The following is a 16943-nucleotide window of genomic DNA, read 5'->3' as shown; positions in this document are numbered from 1 at the left end:
TTAATATTTCTTACAAAATGTTTCTTTTCAAAACTTGAGTTTGAGGGATTCTGTAATTTGGGCTAGATAGAATGGCAGTTCTAGACACCTCTTAAGTCAAAGCAGAAAATGTGAACCTATGTATGAATTTTTTAAATTTTAAATGCAAGGCTGACTATACCCAGCAGCTAATGTTAGAACCAAAGTCTGGTAGCTTAGCAGCCAGACACTGAAGACTGATTCCACAGGCTCATCTGCTCCAGTTCATTCTCTGCCCTAGTCCTCCTGCATTACCTCATTACTGCTATTTATTGATAATATGGCTTTTCTAGAAAAATGTGTAAAGTATGACTGAGATCATTTAAAAAAAGAATTAGACTGTATAGAAACAGATCTCCATTTATAGTCATGCTAATAATTTCAGAGGTATTCAGCATTTTAGATTTTTAGTTGAAACGGCTTGACTTTTCTACTTCCTAGCTGTGGTTAAATTCTTTGGTAATTTTCCTGTGAAGAGGAAATCCTTTTGTTTTCTTACAACACAGGTTCTCTTGAGGCAGGAATGCCTGCTCGCCATTTTAATCTCTCTCGTATTATCATAGGTTTCTTCTACACTTAGCGGACAAAACTGGTGGCATAATTGTAACAAACGATAACTTCAGAGAATTTGTGACTGAGTCAGTCTCTTGGAGAGAAATTATTACAAAAAGGTAATATTTTCTTCTTTGTCTTTGGTCAGACTTTTTTTTTATTGTTTATTGTCTGGTTTTGTTTGTTCTGTGTCCCCTTTGGCCCTTGCAGAAAGCAATATATAGGGGACCAAAGTATCCTGAGACTCTGCTCCCAGTCCACAGGATGGCCGGCCCTTCTCATAAAGTGGAAGGACCCAGCACAAAGCAGCAAAGCAAAGCGGGTGACCTGTGGGCATGCTGCGGTGCCTGCAGGTGTCTTGTAAGAGCTCAGTGTTCCCTGGCAGGAGGCAAGAGGCACATCTTTGTGGCACAGTTAACTCTCTGTTAACTATGTAATGGGCAGAAACGGCCTCCTCACCTTGGCCTTGCCCCTGATGCCCAGGGAAGCTTTGGCGAGTCATTGGGCCTCCCTTCTTTTACTCTCCTGTGAAATAGTACGGTTAGGTCTAATGCCAGCTGTGATCCCAGCAAGAGACTAGGATCAAAATCAATACGCTGATTGGGTTTTCACTCCTTGGGAGTGGGGAAAGTATTCTGCTATTTAATACCTGATGCTTTTTGGGGGCATTTTTCCATTGTAATTTAATCATCAAAATATTGAAAACATGTTTGAATATCATCCAAAATAATGGTCCGGTGTTCAGCATTTACTGACCGGAGTTTTTATTTGGGATGATATTTCCGAATGTGCCCAGCTGCCTTCAGATCAGTGAACTCTGGCCTCTTGGATTTTCTGTTAACAGGCATCATTCTGACCACTGGTAATAGAGGGGACTTTGTATGTACTTAAAACAAAAGTCAATAGTCGATGATAGTGTCGGGAATGTCATATATGCCACAAATCTAAGAACACAAATGAACATACCTCAAATTGTGTATAACCAGTATAACTAGTACAACTAAACATTTACCTCTGTTGGTGTTTTCATAGGTGCCCCTTGTCTGGTACTATATTTTACTAAATTATCAGATGATTTTAAAAATGATTCTTTGCAATGCCCAGGTGAGAGCTAATTACTATATGCATTTTGACCCATATGCTATTAAAAAAGATGACCTTCTGGGCACAGTTAACAAAACATCAGTCTTCTAGAACATGTTTCTGTTGCATGTTTGCCCTGGACTCACTGTCAGTATTTTTTGGACACTTACCTGTGTATGTGTGGAAGGTTTAAATGCAGTCAAGACGCATGTTTGTAAACCACCCATTGCTTTCAGAATTCACAAAACAAGGCAGAAACTGAGGTCTGAACAACAGACACAGGCACTTGGACCTTTTTTTTCTGTTTGGTCTTCCCCAGACTTGATAAATCACATTCAATTGATCACAGATTTTCATTCTTCTTACATCATATTGTTTCCTTTTTTAAGAGGTTATCTTCAGTGGGTTTGCCTATGGAAATGTTATTCAAAAATCAAACCTTTTAATTGAGTACCTGTTGGGTCCTAAGCTGACAGTCTTTAAGTCCTGTTTTCAAAGTTGATGTTGAAGGTTATATTAAGAGAAGAGGCTGCTTCCCCAGCCCAGATAAAAATCTGAAAGTCTTGGTAAGAAATGTGAGGACCCACTAATAAAAATTTCTCAACTCTTTTATCTTTGTATCCAAAAGAGAAATTAAAATGGTTTAACTTGGGTGTGTTTGTTTTTTCCCTTAGGCAATTAAGCAGTCTTATAATTTTATAGGCAACTATTGCTTTTGGAGTTGGATGGCTACTTTAAGATACTTTCTTCTCAGCTTGTGCAACAGTAACAGTGCTTTCTCCAACATTGTAATTGCTCTCTGTATTGTAGATTGCTTCAGTATACCTTCGTTGGGGACATATTTATGGTTCCTGATGATCCTCTGGGAAGAAGTGGGCCTCGACTAGAAGAATTTCTCCGGAAGGAAGTCTTCCTTAGGTATTTCCTTTGGCAGATTGTCTTGAATGTTTTAGCCTGTTTCAGCTCTTTGTGCTTTAGTGCAAGTGCTATTGCTGAAGACTAAAAATGGCCTTTGATTTACTTATTTATTTTAAGTGGCCCATGGGATGCCACTGACACCATCTCCAGACTGGTGTTGACAGGGAGTGATAGTTCTTCATGAGCTTCTCCACCCTCCCAGGTCTGCTGCTATGAGGATTGATCCCATCCAGCTGTTTGGCTCTAAACCAGGGTGAACCAGGATCATTTCGGAGCCTTCAAAAGATATGGATGGATAACAGGATCCTACTCTTCTGGAGATTCTAATTCTGTGTGGAGCCCTGGTTGATAGGGCTTAGAGAAGGGGCCTCTTTTAAGCAGAGGCAGCCCCTACCAATTCATGTATTGCCTCCCACCCCCACCAAAGTCTGGGTGCAGTGTTTGGTGCCCACAGTTCATATGCACATGGGTGTGTAAGTGTGTGTGTACAGGGCATTTGTATCATTAAAAAGCCTCCCACTTGACTCTGGCTTACAGCTGAGAAATGAGGCTGGCAGAGCACTTTTTGCAGCTTCAAACCTCAACTAACCTGAAAAGTTAGTCGTTCTTTGAGTGTAGTTATTACTAACTTCTTAATCAGTTAGTTAACACCTTTGTAAAGAGGCATTAAGTGAGCAGTCAGGACTGACCCTGCTGCCAGGGTGATGAAATTGTGGAAGGAGCCAGAGAATTCTCCTTCCATTAAATTTGACCCAAGGGCCTTGATGCTTATACCCAGGCCTCAAGTCTTAAAGCCTAGCAAAGGATTTCCAAGTTAAGACATCTGGAAGAAAAATGGGATGTAGTAACATCCAGCAGGTGTTAAAAATGGCTGTCATAGAGAAGCAGGACCTTTGGAAACTTAAGTCCTTATCTGTATAATAAAATCCTAAGTCTCCAAAGAGAAGTGACTAGGGAGCTGAGGTTGTGCTCATCTCCTCTGTGGAAGGTATCTCTCTGTGAACCACACCCCCCAGTCCAAACCTAGAATCCCCAAGGTCCTGTTTTAAATGGACAAGATCAGTTGTAAAGTCTTGCTGCCTTAAAAAAGCCAGGATTTCTGTTAACCATACTCTCAGTTTAGACCCTTATAACATCCCCATGCAGATATACAGAAGGATATACACAGAAGGATAGCCTATCTTAGGTTTTAAAAGGGAAAAGTCTGTCACCGGGTTATATGATCTGCCAATTACACACAGAGTATTTTAACAGTGTATTAGAATAGTTAACAATGTCCATTACCTGAGAATTCTGAAAACAGAAAGAAACACAAGAAACATCTTCAAAGAAATTCAGATACAACAAGGAAAACCTATACTATCAAATCCATTTCAGATAAATACGGAGCACTGGCTTCTGCATTCAGTGGAGGCCGAGGGTAACAGAATTTCCTTAGGTAGTGTAAATCCTGAATAGTCAAAATTAATATAAGCATAACATAGTCAAAGCAAATGACTTTGAAAAGTGCACATAAAAAGACACTTACATACCCCCACCTTGACTGTAGTCTTATATCTTGTCTGGAGGAGCCAGGGAGCAGCATCTTGATCCTCAAGGTCAGCAGCAGATATTTTAGATGGGTTTCTCATTTATTTTGTAACTCAGCTCACCAGAATTCGCTTCCATTCACAGAGATATGCAGCCCCTACTCAACGCCCTGCCAAATGTGGGCATGTTTGACCCCACCTACAGAGGCCCAGGCGCCCAGGCAGCCAGCACCAGCCACCAGCCTCCGGCCCGGATTCAGGGCACCTTACCCAGCCACTGGCTTCCTCAGCAGCCCCGCTTCCCACTAATGCCAAACCTTCCCAATATCCAGCAGAATCTGCCCATACCAGCACAAAGATCTTCTGTGGAAACCAACGAGCTGAGGGAAGCCCTTCTGAAGATCTTCCCTGACTCAGAACAAAGACTGAAAATCGACCAGATCCTGGTGGCCCATCCGTACATGAAAGACCTGAACGCGCTCTCTGCCATGGTGTTGGACTGAAGGCTGTCGGGAGCTGGAGCTCAGGACTGAAGGTCACACTCAAGCTAGTGTCTGCACACAGGAAGAGAAACAATGTGAAGAAACCGATTTCCCAGTGGAAATGCCGTTGTAGTGTATAGAAAAACAAAACAAAACAGATGTTTTGTGTATTAAAAAATCTGGGTTTTCAAAACCAGCTTTTTTCTATATATAAATTATGCTGCTATTACAGATTTAACATTTTCTGCAAAAGGAAAGTCTACATTTTCTGCCTGTTCAGAACTGTTTAATAGCAGTTACTCGAGTGTATTTACATTTTTATGTTTTTTAAACTATTTTCCTTAAAGCTGAAAATATTGACAAATGGATGATTAGCCTTTCTAAATAAAAAAGAGTTGCTTTCTTAGGGAAGGCAAGACCTCTTAAAAGTATATTTTCTTGAGATGACTATGTCACGTCCACTAACATGAAGTTCTCTCACTTGTCCCGGCCTCCACTGCCCTCACCCCTGGAATTAAGAGTTGGTAGGAGTTGGTTCTGCTCCGGAGGGGTCCTTCATTGGAGCCATCTGTGAGAATGGACAAGAGGTGCCACTAGATGGCACCTTGCGCCTAGCTGTGGTTAATGACCCACGTAAAGTTAGACTCAGAATATCCAGGCTGGAAGAAATTTAAAAGCTCAGATCAGCCAAACCTTCTTCTCTCCCACCCTACAGAAGAGGGGACCCAGGCTCAGAGCGCTCACCATCACATCCACGGCTATGGAGCAGCTGGGCAGGGAACAGACTCCCTGTCCAATGCTTTCATTTGCTCACGAGGTTGAGGCCTCACTAGACCTGACCTGACTCGAGAAGTCACTGCTAAGCCTCTGAAGATAACTGGGGGATGTGAGGTTTAGGGAAGAGCTCCAGCATTTCAGCGATTTTGTATCCACAGCCATGGGAGACCCCCATGTAAAGTTTGTGCAGCTTTGCCAAATAATCATTTTCTATTCTCAAGAACAACCCAAGCCAATAAATAGCATTAGTAGCTTCCGTTGGGGCACAGAGCCCCCGTATTTATTTTTTCTCTGTTTGTCTCTTTAGTGTCCTCCTAAGCTGCCCTTCTTGTGAGTCTTTCTCAGAATCGATATCTATCTTAGTATTGTGTTTTCATTGTTGTCCAAATCCTGTGTAAGTGAAGTTCTCCCTGGGTAATTAATTCTTCACTTCTTTATTTACCATTATCTGGACCTTCAAAGGGCTTTGTATCTTATACCTGTTCTCTCCCTAGCCTGCTCATGGTCAGTGCCTGTCTACCGCATGGCTCATGTCTCTCGCAGCCCCCGGGACAGCTGCTGAGGACTCAATGCTGGTTTGCTCTTTATAGTGAAGGCATCTTTACTGGCTTCTTGCAGAGCTGGGCAACTCCCCTGGAGGCTCCCTCCAGGCATGTTTGATGCCTGCATCCCTCGGGATGAATCCAGAGTCCTCCAGGTGGCTAGACTTGTACTTTAATCTTGTTTCCTCTTGGATGTCTTTAAGGTGCACTGTATTGTGGAATTGGTTGTCTGTTGTCACTCTGGGGCAGGGTGTCCATGTCACCTGCCCTGCTGTGGAGGTAGAAGACTTGAGGCGAGCCAGGAAGTGGCTCAGTCCCAGCCCCTGTGCCTCAGCTTTAGAACTGGTGGTTTTAAATGACCTTCTGGGTTAAGGTTGGGTCCAGCAGTCCTGCTAATCCACTATTTCTCCTGTTTCAGAGAAGGACCCCAGGAGGTGCACCTTGCCTGCCAAGGCTTGGGCCACAGGTCTTCCTGGCAGGGGGCTGAGCCTCCACTGAAGCTAGGTGGAGCTGGCTAGACCTTGGGGTCCGGAGTTTTCTAGGTTCTATAAGTAGCTTCACTTTTGACCTTTGTGTTATGTATGCCTCCATGTTTTTAGCAGTATTTCTGAGTGCTCCACCTGCCCCTTCCTCTCAGGTGTGGGAATGAAGAATGCAGAAGCCTAAATCGGAGAGCACAGAAAAGCATTAATTATTTCCCTTGATGAATTATAACATGATCATACTTTACAGTCCTTTCTGAAATCTATAAAGTTTAAATTTAATATTTAAAAACTCAATTTTCAAACCATTTAAAGAATAATTACCTGTTCTCAGCCTCCTCTTAATACTATGCTCAGTGTGGATGCTGCATAAACATTTCTCTGGCTCACCTCCCCTGGTAGATTTCGAAACTACCTGGAGAGTGTCAGCAGCGATTCCTCCCCATTTTGTATGCTTTCCTCCTTTGGACTTTCACGCATAGTGCCTCTCTGCCTCCTGTATTTCATGGCATGCTTGTGAAGTAAATGGCAGAGGTGCCACCCTCATTCCATAGACTGGTGCTCAGAGAGGTTGTCGAGAGTTAAAGAATAAGTAGGTGGCAATGCTGAATGATTCTTGGGCCTACATTCTACCCCAGGCCCCAGGATGCTTTCTCTGGGAGAAAAAAGACTTTCTTCACCTTTCTGTGATGTAGCCTATATTTGAAATCCCATCAGCTGCCCAGCTAGAAAAACAGTAAGGCATCTCAGCCATCCTGGGTGACAGCTTGGCATTGTCTGGCAGGCTCGGTCGTGTTGCCAGGGACTCAGGCCTGTTGCAGCTTTTGATATCAGTGAGATGAGGGATGGAGTCTTGCTTCCTTAGCTCTGCAGTGTGGCACTTGTGGAATATGATCCGCACAACGTTCTTGGTGCCCTACCCCCACCATGGGATTTGGCCCCGGGCCAAGAGGTAGGCCTTGGCACTGATCTCATCCCAGACCCCGGACTGCTCCCCACACACCTCCAAGATGGAGCCTGCCCTTGGGATGCCCTCCCACTTCGGCCCTTCCACATCCTCACCTGTCCTCCTTCCTGTGTCCCTGAGCTCCTCTCCTCTCATCTTCTAACTATAGTTGGTTCAGTCAGTTACTCCGACTCCATTTATTTCTTCATTATCTACCTCCCCATTATTTCCTACATAGTTCAGATCCTTTAGATTAGAATTTAAAAACCTGATTTCCCCGAAGAAGCATCTCTGTTCATTGCTACTTTCTTTCACATTCCCGCCCTTCACTACCCAGTTTGCAAACTTGGCTCCACCCCAATATACGGAAATAGTCTAGAAGTCATCAGAGACCACCTGAGTGCTGAATTCAGAGGCCTTTTCTCAATCTTTAATCTTCGTGTCCACATATTGACCTTGTTTTCCTATTTTCTGAGATTTTCCTCACTCCTAAACATTCTCCCTTCCTTTTCCTTCTTTTACCTAGAGGCCAGTCCTAAAAAGGGTCTCTTTCTTGACAGGTGGTTCTCAGCCTTTGGACCAGCCATCGGACTCATGGTGGCGAGGGCGCCTCTGCTAAAAATGTGGATTACTGGGCACTGTCCCCAGAGATATTTATTTGGTAGCCCTGGATTAAAACCTGGAAATTAGCATCAGTAGGCTCCCTGGGTGGTTCCCATGGAGGTGGTCCATGAGCCACATTTTGAAAAACTCTACCCTCATCCTTAGCAATCACTACTCTGCCCTAACTCCAGTTGTCCCGTCACTTCTAGTCCCTAAACCTAAGGGGTGTGTTTCTAGCTCTACCTGGAAGCCCTGTGACATCCTTAACTCACCCCCCAGACCCTTAGCCTACATCTATTCCTCACTTTCCTTCCTACCCCACCCTACCACAAGGTCCCCTCACTCCCTCACCCTTGGCCTTGTCTTGCCATTGCCCTCCAGTCAAGCTCTCATGGCCTGCCTGTGGGCATCAGCCCACATCTTAGCTCTCCCCCCTCCCTCCCTGACTCCACTGCTACCACTTTTATATTCCAGAAACACATTTCTGGTCACCCCCTTGCTGTTCAGTCATCTTCAGCGGCTCTTGATCAGAGCATCAAACTCAGACCTCCCTGGGCTTACTATCCATGGTTGTCCACCTCCAGGCCATTTGCAATTGCTGACTTTGCATAGCATTGCCCAAATGTTTACTGTAGCCATACACATTTCCTCAGTTACCTGTGGGCTCCTACCTCTGTGTATACCTCTGCTAGAAATGCCCTTTCTCCCAAATGGCTTTCCCCTTCAAAGGCCCAGCCTGAGTCCTCTTTGTACCTTTGCCCAAAAGGCTTTTGATCAGAAGCAACCCCATGCTGTTCTGTGACCCCCCACAGCACTTGTGTCTCACTTTTGGTACTTGCCAGTCTGGCTGGTGTCACTGCAGCTATTGTGTACTGTGTCTTACCTCCCCTTCTAGACTGTGAGCTCCTCGCGGGCAGGGACCATCTGTGTTCACTCTTTGTATTTTCCATGGCACCTAACAGTGCCTTGCACTTAGTAGGTGCTCAATAAATGTCTGCTCAATTAAACTGGAGAACAGTGACTTTTTGGCTGCGGCATCTGGCATCCAATAAGACCTTCAGAAAGCAGGTTTTCAGCAGTCCCCGAGGAACCACTGCCCTGCTGCTGTAGACCTTGGGTGGGGTGTCTGCTCACTCCATTTCCCTTCTTTACAAGGCTCCTGCACACCATCTGGTAGAGGAATGAGCACCTGACCCTGGCGGAGCCAAGCAATGTGCTCTGACTTCCCACCCACAAGTTGGCCAGGGAAGGACACCCGGCCAAGGAACGTCCTGTCCAGATCTCTCAGAGGCCCTTTCCTGCTTGGGGGAAGCTGGTCTGCAGTAGGAGAGAAGCAGCAGCACAACAGTGAGATTCCTGGAGGCCTGAGTTCCAGGTTCCTACACAGAAGCCCGATTGTACCCACACCCTTCCTCCGGTGTCCAGATGTCCCATATTCTAACACTTACCTTTTGGCCTAAGCTAGTTTAGTTCGGTTTACATCCCTGTAATCAAGAGTCTTGAGTAAATAGGTATCACTGTCCCTAGACTTGGCCGGTTAAGAGGCTCACTGTATCTTTAGAGAGATCCCGAAGACTGCAGCTTCAGGAGGGTGACCCCGGTCACAAAGTGGTCTTAAGAGCCTACAGTTTTTGAGTAACTTGCTTTCCCTTCCTTTCACCTGGAGGAGAGCCCCACCCCCACGCTCAGGCTGTGTCCTGTTGCTTTTCCAGCTCAGCATCCCCACTTCCTCTCAGACTGTGTCTTAAAAATTCCCTGAGGTGAATTTATTTGCTCAGTTCCCTAGCTGGGCTGAAACAGACCTGCTGCTTTGGGATTCGGCCTTCCTGGACCCTGCTGTAGCCTCGTCTGTACAACAGGTGCAACGGAGTAACACATCCTACTCCAGAGACTGGACCGGACCTTCCTTGGAGCCTCAACAGAGCCCTGAAAAGTCCAGCTGTGACCTAGAGAGGGCACCGCTCCTTTAACCCACTGCAGTGTCATTGCGAGAGGGGCCCGGAGGGGAGCGGGCAGAGCCACTGCCTGGCCACAGCATGTGTGACCCTGACAGGTGACACGGCGCTCAGCAGGCCTTGTGTAGACTCATCCTCACCACACCCCTCCCAGGTCCTTATTTTGTTGGAGAGGAGTTGAAGTAGAGGGATGCCAAGAGATGCAGTTCTCCAAGCCAGTGTGTCCAGGATTCAGGATTAGAATTCCAACAGGCCACTCCACCTCCCCAAAAGGCAAAGCTCCCCCGGAGGTGACTTGGAAGCCAGAGTGCCACCTAACATGGGCCCCCTCCCCCAACCCTGTGAACACAATTGAGAGCTTGGGATGCAGGTCAAGGTTGTCAGCCTGCTGGGCGGAGAAACTGGAAGGAAGCTGCCTCCCACCTCCCACCTTCCTGCACAGTGGGGCCCGTGTCCAGCCTTGTTCCTGTGAGAGGGCACCAGGAGCACGGTTTCAAAAGAAAGTTGCCAGCCCTGCAGAAGCGCTGTCCAGCAGGAGCCCACGCATGCACCATACCCACCTTCCATCTCATTTAGAGGGATGCCGATCAGTTAATAGGATCTTTGATGGTTTTGGAGAACTGAAAGCAACCTTGTCACAGCTCAAGTTCCAGTCTTCTGACATCGGTTCCAGGGCAGGTGACAGTGATTGGAGAAAATGAGGCTGGGCAAACAGAGATGTGCCCAGAAACATGGCCAAAGTGCTACAACCAGTACTGGAGCTGGAAGCCCAGGGGCCTTGGGGCTTCTAGAATCAGGCCTTTCCACCCCCTTCCACAGGACTCCCAGCCACAGACTCCAGCCTTTAGGGCTTTCCTTCCCAGCCCCACCACATCCCCAAGGAGCGCTGCTGGGCCCCATAGCCTGAAACCCAGTGTGGGGCCAGGCCTGGGCAGGCCCTACCCATCCCCCTTCCCTGCTCCCAGAGAAAGGAGGAGGAGGCCTCCCCTGAAAAGAATGCGCTTGTCTGCCCGCCTGTCTGGCTCAGGATCAGTCTAAGGTTTCAGCCACCAAAAGGCTGCAGGAAGGAAAGGCCCCCACTGCAGCCGGCCTCAAGGAGCTCCAGGGGCTGTTTGGCTCCCATGCCTTCCCCAGACCAGCGTTATAATACCAGTAGGTCACTCTCCCCTTGCCAGCCCTACAGGACGACACGTCACCCCTCCCTTCCAAGACGGATGGGACAACCATGCTTTTCCCATTTTATGCCTCGTGAACCTGAGGCCTCGCCGGTCAGTGGTGGAGGTCGCGCTGGAGCCCCAGACATCCTCCTCCTCTGCATGCCTCTATTTCCCAGCCTCTCTGGGATTGGGAACATCTGCCCTGTTCACTGGCCATCCCTGAGCAGCTACTGTGTGCAGGGAACACTGCTGCAGGCCAGGGAACCAGAAGAAGGACCCCTTTTCCAACCCAGCCCTGGTGATGAGCTCTGGGCCCTGCTCTGTATGACCTTAAGAAAGATATGCAGCCTCTCGAGGTCTGTTTCCTCATCTGAATGGTGCTGTCCTTAGAGCTGGTGGTGTTCAGTCATGGATGCTCATTAGAATCACCAATAGGGAGAACTTTTGAACTACTCACTGGCCATACCCCTGACCTGCGAGATCAGAATTTCCATAACTACCCAGTGATCCAAATGTATTCTCAGACTGGGAACCAACCCCTACTAAAGATGTGTCAAAATCCTAAGAAATGGGCCTGGCCCCTTGGGGAGTCCTCCCCTTTCCTGACACCCCATTTAGGAACACACCTATCAGTGTCCCCTTCCAATGTGCCTTGTTCTGGTAAGGGTTCCTTCTCAAGGCCTCATCTGACCTGCAGTGTTTTCCAAGTCCAAGACCCAGCCAAGGCACACTGGAAGGGGCTCCTCCCGCCCCCCGGCAGAGTGCAGCCCAGTGGGTTAAACAAGAATGGTTCTCCCCCATTACAGATACAGAAACTGAGGCAAAACCATTCTGTGACCTGAAGAACCAGTACTTGAACCCAGGTGTCCACTCTCTCCCTCAGAAGTGATCCAAGAAACCACAGCTGGGTGTCCATGCCACGTGCATCCCAGCCAGTCTCTAATCAGACCTTCCAGATCTTAAATTTTTGATGGAACGGGCAACTGGGGAACTGATGGTCCTGCCTGACTAGGAGACAAGAGACTAGAAGTGTGAATGGGAAAACTGGGAACTAGCTAGGCAGGGAGGGTGCGGGCAGCAGATAGAATATTCCTGGCAGAGAAAACGGCAAAGGGAAAGGAAAACAGACGGACTTGTGAGGAACTCAGAAAGCTCTCAGGGCTGAAGAGGTCAGAGAAAAGGGTTTGGCTGTGTTTTGAAGATATGTTCTGCCTTCTGTCCCTGTGCCAGGGGCCTGGAGGGTCCAGGAGGTAACACTCTGCTCTTTGGAAAAGCCCTACTCAAGCCTGTTTCTGTGCCTTGCAGACAACCCTTGCTCCAGCCCTTGCTGGCTCTTGGAAAAGAGGATAGCCTGCGTTTCTGGCCAACACCATCCCATTCCTGCAGTATTAAGGGGGCAGCAGGATGGGCCTGGGGCCACCAGTTACCTGAGGGATCACTGCTGGCCTCCCAAGTGTCTGTCCTGGGAGGCCCAGCTAGTCAGCAGCATGTGGTGGCCTATTACCAAATGGTCAAAACTAAAGCTTCCCCAAGACTCCTGGGCTGGGACATCTCTGCATCCATGACCAGCCCTCCATGCGTACCTTCCGTGAAGGGCCAGGACCAAGAGGAAAGTCAGTCCTCCTGCCTGGGACCCCGGAATTCCATGGCCTTCCATGATACCAGGAAAACAAAAGTCTTTCTGTTTGGGGAAAAAGGCAAGTTGGTTTATGGTGGGCAAAGATACATTTCTAATCATGACTCAGTATGTAACCTCCACTCAAGAGCAGTCCTAATTCCTGGGACCCTCGATTTCTCCTATTTTGTAAGGTAATTCCTGTTGTCAGCTTCTGTCCTGTAAGCCTTGTATTAAACAATGTGGGTTCCTTTTTCCTTTTTTCAACTATTTTGAGTAGCTGACATGTAGAAGAACACACAAGGCATACATAGGCAGTGGCTGAAGGTACACAGCAGAGCATATCACGTCATCAGCACCCAGATGAAGAAACAGACATTTCAGCTGCCCAGAGACCCCCTTGTCCCCTCCGCTCCCCAACCAGGATGACCGCAGCCTTGAATTCTAAAGGGCTTTAAGAAAGCTCCACTCACCTTCCTCCTGTACAGGGCAGAGCAGGATCCTTAAACAATGGAGAGAAAAAGAGCAGAGAAGCCAGATTCACGTGGCTGGGGAGCTGTGGTCACCTGCCGCCTTTGGCATTTTCAGAACTGCCCAGCCCTGGAGCTGGGTTGGCCCCTCGGCCCACCAGGGCTTTATTAGCCAGCCCTTGCCAAGGGGAACCCAAGAAGCACCTCCAGACTGGAAATCTACAGAAATCCACTTGCATACAGCTTTCCAAGGGAAAGAGCACGTTTTTTTTTTTTTATTGTATGCAGTTTCCAGGCACAGTTGGTGGACCAGAGAAAAGTAACAAAAGGAAGACTTATAATTTTTTAAAGTTGTAACATTGAAAGAACAGCTGTCCAGCTGGCCCACATTCCAGTCTTTTTCAGCACCCTGCCTTCCCTCGCCCCTCTCTGGAAGGAGGGTGCTGCTAGCCTGCCTGTCCTCCTGCACTTGGTAATTGTGTCCGGCTGCCCAGAGCAGAAACTCATGCCTCCAGGCCCATGCGGGGCTGCTCTCTGGATGGTTGTCATAGGGAACAAGGGTGGAAGTCCCCACCCCACAGGCCCATCTCCCCCCAGAGTCAAGGGCACCCAGTTCTGGTTGCAGCTTTGCTGCTACTCGGCTTGGTCCTCCCCACTTCTGGGCGTCAGTGTCCCAGTTTGTGAAACATAAGTAAGTCCCCAAACTGCTACTGGACTGGCCACCTGCAAGACCCATGAAGGTAAAAGCACTATGGAATTTGGAAGGGAGGGACAGTTCTCCAGGCACACCCGTGCAGGAAGTTTCCCCTGTCAACCCCCAGCATATCAGGGCCCAGCAGCCTGTACTACCTATTCATGGTTCCTCCGGCAGCCTGGGCAGGAGGGCACGGGAACTCCGCTGTGAACAGGCAGTGTGGTGCTGGGTCCCCTACCTGGCCTGCATCCCTCAGGCAGCCTGTGGCCCTTACCTGGTCATCAACTCCCATTGCGGCTGGGGTAGGCCTCAGGGTTTATCTCCCGAGTGTGTATGTGGTAGCAAGCAGGGGCTGGATCTTGAACTTCCTCTAGATGTTTCTTTTAAGAAAGTTGGTTGCAAGAATAGACACCCTCTCAATCTGGCTGAAGCCAGAAAGCAACTATATAAGGAGTCAGGCCTTGAACCAGGAACTGGATTTCTGCCACTGCTGTCCAGATGCCCCTCCCTGTCTCCTGTCTCCTTCTCCTTCTCCTTCTCCCAGTGGGTTTGCTTTAACTGCCTCTCTCTGCAGCAGATCAGGTTTCTCTGGTCTTTTGTGCGTGCAACAAAAACGGCCATGCCAAACCTCTCCAGCCCCACAGTTTCAAACTCCACCAGGACTGAATAAAATGACCATGTACCACCTTCACTCTATCAGAGGTAGAGTCTGAACCACCTTGTATCAAGTGGTCCACACCTGCCTGTAACTCCGGGCTGAAAATATTTTCCCAGCCCAGGGCAAAATAACTTTGAAACCAAAATCAGTCAAAGGGAGAAATAAAGTGGGAGAAACCCATTTATTGCTTACAAGCAGTCGTCCGCTTCTGCTTGCCCATGTCTCTCATGACCAAGCTGCAAAAAGGGGCCCCACCCAACCTCTGTGGTCGTGAATCTCACAGGCATTAAATTGCTGAATAAAGTCAGACACAGAGTATATGTATGATTCCATTTTATGACATGGCCCCTGCCCTCATGGAGCTCTCTGGGTGAGACATTGAACAACCAACCCCACCAACAAGCACCTTGCCCCTGGGCTGGCCTGAGAAGGCAATGCAGAGGGAGCTCTGAGATCCTGAGCCTGGTGTCCTTCCCTCCTTGGTGTCTGGGAAGGCCTCTCAGGGACGCTGAGCACAGAACAGAGTGCGGAGCGAGGAGGCAGCAACCAGGTGAAGAGCAGGAGTGAGAGCCTCCTGCCTCACCAGGCAGAGGAGGGGAGCCTAACACAGGAATCACAAACTTGAGCCCAGGGGGGACCAGTCACCATGGTGGAGGGGCAGAGCTTTAGGCACCCACATCACCATGGGGGCAGGGACCTCCCGTGCACTGGGCACAAGCAGGGGGTGGGGGTGGGGAGGTGACTGTTGCCATAGAAGAACTGCAGGCCTGGTGTTGCCCCATCTTCCCATTTTTTTTTCAAGAAAACCCTGAAATCTGGTTTAAAAAACTCAAATCTTGACTCAAATTTTTGAATCACTTCTGTAGATTCGAAGCGATCCCAGTAAAAATTCAGCAGGATTTTTTGTAAGTTTTGCACACTGATTCCAAAATTTATATAGAAAACAGAGAACCCAGAATTTCCAAAAATCAATTTTGAAAAAGAACAACAAAGTTGAAGGATTCACACAACCTGATTTTCAGATTCAGTACACCACAGAACCTTTAAAAGCTCAAGTAAGCTATAGAATCAGGACATCATGTTACTGGCAAAAGCACAGATGCACAGATCAGTGGAATAGAAGAAATTGTCCAGAAATTCAATGACAAGCCAATATTCTTTTCAGTAAATGGTGTGTCCTTGTGGCAGACACTTAGAGGGCCCCACATAGCTCTTGCCTCCTGGTGCTCACACCTTTGTGTAACCCCCCTGCCTTTGAGTGTGGGTGTGTTGTGTACCTTGCTTCTAACCAACAGAATACAGAAAGTGATGGGATGTTTTTCCTTCCCATGATTGTTACATCACGTAAGACTCTGTCCTGCTAGTCACTTGCTCCAGAGACTCTCCACACTGGCCTGATGGCGTAAGCAGTTGTCTTTGGAAAGCCCGAGTGAAAATGAACTGTGAGAGAACTCCAGGAACTGTGAGTGGCCTCTAGGAGCTAAAGGTGGTCAGCAAAAATCCAGGACCCTCAGTCCTGCAACTACAAAAAAATCGATTCTGCTAAGAATTGGAATGAGCTCAGAGGTATATTCTTGCCAGTGAAGCCTCCACGTAAGAAAGCAGCCCATCCAGCATCCTGACTGCAGCCCAGTGAGACCCTAAGAAGATGGCCCAGCTCACCTGTGCCCAGACTACTGACCCACAGAAACTGAGATAATAAATGTATGTTGTTTTGAGGCCACTAAATTCATGGCAATTTATGATGCAACACAGAAAACGAATGTAATATATAAGCCATGAAATGAGCCTGCATCCATACCTACCATATACAAAAGTTAACTCAAAATGAATCAGGTCTAGAGAAAGAAGAATAAAGTGGCAGGGATCTCACTCCCCAACTTCAAGCTCTACTACAAAGCCACAGTAATCAAGACAATTTGGTACTGGCACAAGAGCAGAGCCACAGACCAATGGAACAGACTAGAGAATCCAGACATTAACCCAAACATATATGGTCAATTAATATTCGATAAAGGAGCCATGGACATACAATGGGGAAATGACAATCTCTTCAACAGATGGTGCTGGCAAAACTGGACAGCTACATGTAAGAGAATGAAACTGGATCACTGTCTAACCCCATACACAAAAGTAAATTCAAAATGGATCAAAGACCTGAATGTAAGTCATGAAACCATAAGACTCTTAAAAAAAAACATAGGCAAAAATCTCTTGGACGTAAACATGAGTGACTTCTTCATGAATATCTCCCCGGGCAAGGAAAACAAAAGCAAAAATGAACAAGTGGGACTATATCAAGCTGAAAAGCTTCTGTACAGCAAAGGACACCATCAATAGAACAAAAAGGTACCCTACAGTATGGGAGAATATATTCGTAAATGACAGATCCGATAAAGGGTTGATATCCAAAATATATAAAGAGCTCACGCACCTCAACAAACAAAAAGCAAATAATCCAA

General features: G+C 47.4%; 1 protein-coding gene across 2 annotated transcripts in view; it reads left to right on the top strand.

Annotated features, from left to right (window-relative positions):
• N4BP1 (NEDD4 binding protein 1) overlaps positions 1 to 8939 on the top strand; it is a 104166-nt gene extending 95227 nt beyond the window's left edge. The window contains exons 5-7 of one of the 2 annotated variants that reach the window (XM_057493217.1): positions 582 to 689; positions 2464 to 2571; positions 4246 to 8939. In XM_057493217.1, the coding sequence (XP_057349200.1) occupies positions 582 to 689; positions 2464 to 2571; positions 4246 to 4603 (574 nt within the window). In that variant the 3' untranslated portion in view covers positions 4604 to 8939. Of the gene's footprint in view, positions 1 to 581; positions 690 to 2463; positions 2572 to 4245 lie in introns of those variants that run through there. The other variant, XR_008994132.1, reaches the window with a different exon arrangement.
• Positions 8940 to 16943: the final 8004 nt, after the last annotated feature.

This window comes from Manis pentadactyla, chromosome 15, assembly GCF_030020395.1.
Source record: "Manis pentadactyla isolate mManPen7 chromosome 15, mManPen7.hap1, whole genome shotgun sequence".
NCBI lineage: Eukaryota > Metazoa > Chordata > Mammalia > Pholidota > Manidae > Manis > Manis pentadactyla.
This window is presented reverse-complemented; position numbering and strand designations above follow the sequence as displayed.